Genomic DNA, 5,075 nt, shown 5'->3' on the forward strand with positions numbered 1-5,075 from the left:
ACAGAGCCCGACGCGGGGCTTGAACCCACGAACCGCGAGATCATGACCCAAGCGAAAGTCGGACCCTTAACCGACTAAGCCACCCAGGTGCCCCTCTATATGCTGTTTTTAAACAGCTTTATTCAGGGGGCGCCTGGGTGGCTCACCTGGTTAAGCGTCTGACTTCAGCTCAGGTCATGATCTCGCGGTTCGTGAGTACGAGGCCCGCATTGGGCTCTGTGCTGATAGCTCGGAGCCTGGAACCCGCTTCGGATTCTCTGTCTCCTTCTCTCTCTGCCCCTCTCTTCTCGTACTCTGTCACTCTCTCTCTCAAAAATAAACAGACATTAAAAAAATGTAAAACCCGGGGCACCTGGGTAGCTCAGTAGGTTAAGCATCCAACTTCGGCTCAGGTCATGATCTTGTAGTTCGTGAGTCCGAGCCATGTGTCAGGCTCTGTGCTGCTTCAGATTCTGGATCTCCCTCTCTCCCTGCCCCTCACCAGCTCACATGCTTTCTCGCTCGCTCTCTCGTTCTCTCTCTCTCAAAAATAAACATTAAAAATTTTTTTCAATGTAAAAACCATCTTTAAAAAATTAAAAAATAAACATTACTAAATTTTTAAATAACTTTATTCAGATATAATTGGTACACTGTACAGTTAGCCTACTTAAAGTGTCCACTTCAGTGGTTTTCATTGTATTTGCACTTGGGCAGTTTATTGTCACAATCCACTTTAGAGAAGACTTTCCACTTGTCCCAGGAAAACCTCTACACCCGTTGGGAGCCATCCCCTTTCATCCCACCTCACTGGGTGCCCCCCATCCCTCCACCCCAGCCCTAGTCAGCACTAATCCATTTTCTGTCTCTAGATTTGCCTCTTCTGGGCATTTCATGTAAATGGAATCATATAATACGTGATCTGTGTTTTTAGCTTAGCATAGTGCTTGCCAGGCTCGTCCACATTGTACATTTCAGAATTTCATATTTGTGTTGCCAGATACCATTGCGTTGTTTGGATATGCGGCGTTCTGCTTTTCCATCAGTTGACAGGCATGTGGGTTGTTTCCAACTAGGGGCTATTAAGAATAGGGCTGCTGTGAACATTTGTGTGCGAGCTTAACCATTTGGGACCTTCCAGTTTCTCTGCAGTTTGACAAAACTCTCACATATACAGCCTCCACATCTCTCATTTCCCTAATGTGAACTTGCAGAAGTGCAATCACTGACCACAAGGACGCTGCATTTTACAGACCTTGTCAGACGGTGTCTAAGAAGACGGCACTGCCTCTCTCTGCCCTCGCCTTAGTGTCAGCCTGTGTGCTTGGTGACGGGCGTTTAATACCATGTCCTGTAAAATGGAAGACTGTGAGTTTTTTAAGAGACAGGCCCCTACCATCAAGACGTACGCATCTATACAATGGGCATTGTGTTTAGACACAATGGGCGTACTTCTGCCCATCACAGATGGGCAGATTAGATCCAAGGGTATTAGGTAGCAAGGTTAGGTAGGTACCTTCCGGGAGAGAAAAATAGACTGGTTAGATAAAAGAAACATTTGCCTGCCGGGGATGGGATTCACACAGATACGATCATCAAGCAACTTTTTACACCTCACAGTTAAAAAATTAACAGAACCAGGGGCGCCTGGGTGGCTTAGTCGGTTAAGCGTCCGACTTTTGCTTAGGTCATGATCTTGCGGTTCGTGGGTTCGAGCCCCGCGTCGGGCTCTGTGCTGACTGCCAGCTCAGAGCCTGGAGCCTGTTTCAGAGTCTGTGTCTCCCTCTCTCTCTGACCCTCCCCTGCTCACGCTGTCTCTCTCTCTCCTAGAAATAAAGAAAAATATTAAAAAAAAAAAAAAAGTAACAGAACCCAACTGGCCTAGGGACGAGTTTGGTCCGAAGTCAGAAATTGTCCAGATTGCTTAGTCTGAGCCCTGTTGTTCGGAAGACTCAGATGTCAGCACAGTGCCTGTTGGCTCTTGGGGCCCACCAGCCCTGGCTGCGGCTGCCTGCCAACCTGTACTACCTCACAATTTTGTCCACTGTCCTTGGGACGTCTAAACAGCATCCCCTTATTGCTCTCTCGGTCTTTGATATTCAGAACAGCACCACTGAGAGATGCTAAAGTCAGCAAGTCATCCAGTTCTGTAGCTGAGTAGGCGGGGAGGTAGTTCAGCTCGGCCCAGACTTCCCCGTTGACGCTGACACTGGCAGGATTTCATGCCCAGCGGGACCCCCAGATCCCATCCACAGCAGTTGGCCAGTCTGGACCCGGAAAGACCGTGCGTTTGTACAATTGGAGATGGCAAAAGTTCTAGAGATCTTCCAGCAAGCTTCTTTTAAGCAACTGGGAATGCAGAAGCTGCTTGCAGTGCTGCCTTTTTTTCAACTACCGGGACTCAGACTTTTGAAACTGAACCATGTCACATAGCAGAGGCCATTTTCTAACGTGTCACACCTCTTGTTGTTGCATAACTCTTTCAGAAAACACAACGCAGGTAACTGGCAGAAAGCACTGCTGTTAGGAAGCTGCGATTGGCAAGCACGAGCCTAAAAAAAAAACGGAAACCTCTTTTCTCTTTGCAGCTGTCAAGATGTCTGACAAGAACCAGATCGCCGCCACAGCTTCCCTTATTGAGCAACTGATGTCTAGAAGGAATTTTGAGGATCTTGGCAACCACCTTACTGAGCTAGAAACTTTTCATGTGACTAAAGAGCATCTCCAGGAGACCGTTGTGGTCAGGGCCGTGTACAGAGTCCTCAAAACTTGCCCCATGGTGGCTTTGAAAAAGAAAGCCAAGCGTCTGTTGTCAGAATGGAAAGGGCTCTATAAGGATGTGCACTTCAGACCAACGGACAACCCAGAATCATTCGCCGCGGGTGGAAATGAAGAAAACCCAGGGCTTTCTCATGACCCAAGTCAGGGTGCAACATTGGGTGGCTCCATTTCTAATTCATCATCCCACGACATTGCAGAAGCCATTAAAATGACTGCGCCCGAAAATAGCACTCGGCCAGTGGAACCTGAGGAAAAGCATCTCAGGGGTGGTGACCCTAAATCCGCTGATGAGCGATCCAGTGAGTTGCTGGATCCTACAGTCCCTGTGAGAGCTAAATGCACGGAGCTTCTTTACGAAGCTTTAACGAGTTCTTCCGCAGACCAGCCCAAAGCTGATTTGTGTCGCAACCTGGCAAGAGACATTGAGGAGCACATTTTTACCCTTTATTCCAAGAACCTCAAAAAATACAAAACCTGTGTTAGAAGCAAAGTCGCCAATCTGAAGAACCCCAAAAGCTCTCACTTGCAACAAAGCCTGCTCTTGGGGACCATGTCTCCGAGAGAATTTGCCGCGATGACTGTCATGGAAATGGCACACAAGGGCCTGAAGCAGTTGAGAGCCTCGTACACGGAATCTTGCATACAGGAACACCGCCTTCCGCAAGTGCTGGACGGCACGCACACAAAGAAAATAAAATGCAGACGCTGTGAGAAGTTCAATTGCAAGGTCACCGTAATAGCCAGAGGAGCGCTTTTCCTTCCAAGTTGGGTGCGGCGCTCCAATCCAGACGAAGAAACGATGACCTATGTGATCTGTAACGAGTGCGGGGAGCAGTGGTACCACAGCGGGTGGGTGTGCCTGTAAGTGCAAATACAAGCTCTCTTCTCAAAGACCCGGAGTGATACCTTTTTTTTTTTTTTTTGTACTGCCCTTTTACGCTCCGTCTTAAAATTTTATACACACTATTCTTAAAACAAGCCTCAGAAGAAGGAAGGAAAGTCATTCGTTGAGACTCACACCACTGTCACTTTGAAAGATGACAGCTTGGGAAGAGAGCGGGTGAGTCAGAGTGTGGTTGAGAGCAGCTGTGCACACCCTAGAGCCTGTTAGAAATGCAGAGTCCCAGGCCTCGCACCGCTGAGTCTGACTCTGCATCTCGGAGGATACCCAGGGGCTCCTGTTCAAGAGAGCCTGAGAAGGGTGGCTTTCGCAGTTGGCCTGTCGTTCTCAGCAGCGGCTGCATACGAGAATCATCTGGTGCTCAGGGCCCTCCCTCAAACAATTAAGTCTGTATGGGATCCAGTCCCACCGTCAGCATTTCTTTTTAATTTTTTTCATTTATTTTTGAGAGACAGAGTGCAAGTGGGGGAGGGGAAGAGAGTGAGGGAGACACAGAATCCGAAGCAGGCTCCAGGCTTCGAGCTGTCAGCACAGAGCCCAATGCGGGGCTCAAACCCACAGACTGTGAGATCATGACCTAAGCTGAAGTCGGACGCTTAACCGACTGAGCCACCCAGGCGCCCTGACAGCGTTTCTTTTTTAATTCCTCAAGTTATTTTAAGATGCAGAGTCGAGAACTATTCACACATAGGCTCCCACTTGACTGTCTCACAGCTCTAAGAAAAGAATGTCACTGTATACTTTACAGATGAAGAATCAGGTCCATAGAGGTGCTGTGACTTGCGCACACAGCCTTAACTAGCCCAACTCAGACTGCTCCCACATTGGTCTTCTTCCCGATTCCCTGCCCAAGACCACTTCACCATTAACCTCTGAGAAATGTATTCCTGGAGATGTGTCTTTAGGCTCCAACATGCGATGGCCAGAGCTTTGTTCCTGTCCCCTCTCTTTTCTCACTCTACTGGTCTCTCCCTTGAACCATGGAAGTTATCCTGTAATTAATCCCACAGTTAGAATTTTGTTTCAAGACCTCTTACTTAGAGGAATTGGGTATTTTTTGTCATGTTTTTAAATTTTTTAAGTTCTCGAGAGTCTATAAACTGCTTATGAAATTTGGTTTCTGTTGTTAGGGAGTCTTCATGTTCTCAAGGGCACGTGAGTTTAGATCTGGCGGGGCTGGGGGCACCCGGGGGACTCAGTCTTAAGGTGAAGCATCCGACTCCTGATCTCAGCTCAGGTCTTGATCTCGGGTTTGTGAGTTGGGTTCCGCACTGGGCATGAAACCTACTGGAAAAGAAGAAAAGTAAAAAAAGATCTGTAGGGAGGAAAGAAAGCTCTCCTGGACTCTATAGGTGGAACTCTGCAAATGAACACAACAAAAGACAGATTAAAGAGAAAAACAGTTCGTTAACAT

At 47.8% G+C, this 5,075-nt stretch overlaps 1 protein-coding gene across 4 annotated transcripts in view; it reads left to right on the plus strand.

The window, feature by feature from the left end:
* Positions 1-3,653, plus strand: part of TCEANC (transcription elongation factor A N-terminal and central domain containing) — a 9,628-nt gene extending 5,975 nt beyond the window's left edge. For all 4 annotated transcript variants that reach the window (XM_039233893.1, XM_039233891.1, XM_039233890.1 and 1 more), the window contains one exon: positions 2,568-3,653. In XM_039233893.1, the coding sequence (XP_039089824.1) occupies positions 2,576-3,625 (1,050 nt within the window). In that variant the 5' untranslated portion in view covers positions 2,568-2,575 and the 3' untranslated portion in view covers positions 3,626-3,653. The remainder of the gene's footprint in view (positions 1-2,567) is intronic.
* Positions 3,654-5,075: the final 1,422 nt, after the last annotated feature.

The sequence above is a fragment of the Hyaena hyaena genome, unplaced genomic scaffold (assembly GCF_003009895.1).
Source record: "Hyaena hyaena isolate Hyena2069 unplaced genomic scaffold, ASM300989v1 scaffold_80, whole genome shotgun sequence".
In the NCBI taxonomy this organism is placed as follows: Eukaryota; Metazoa; Chordata; class Mammalia; order Carnivora; family Hyaenidae; genus Hyaena; species Hyaena hyaena.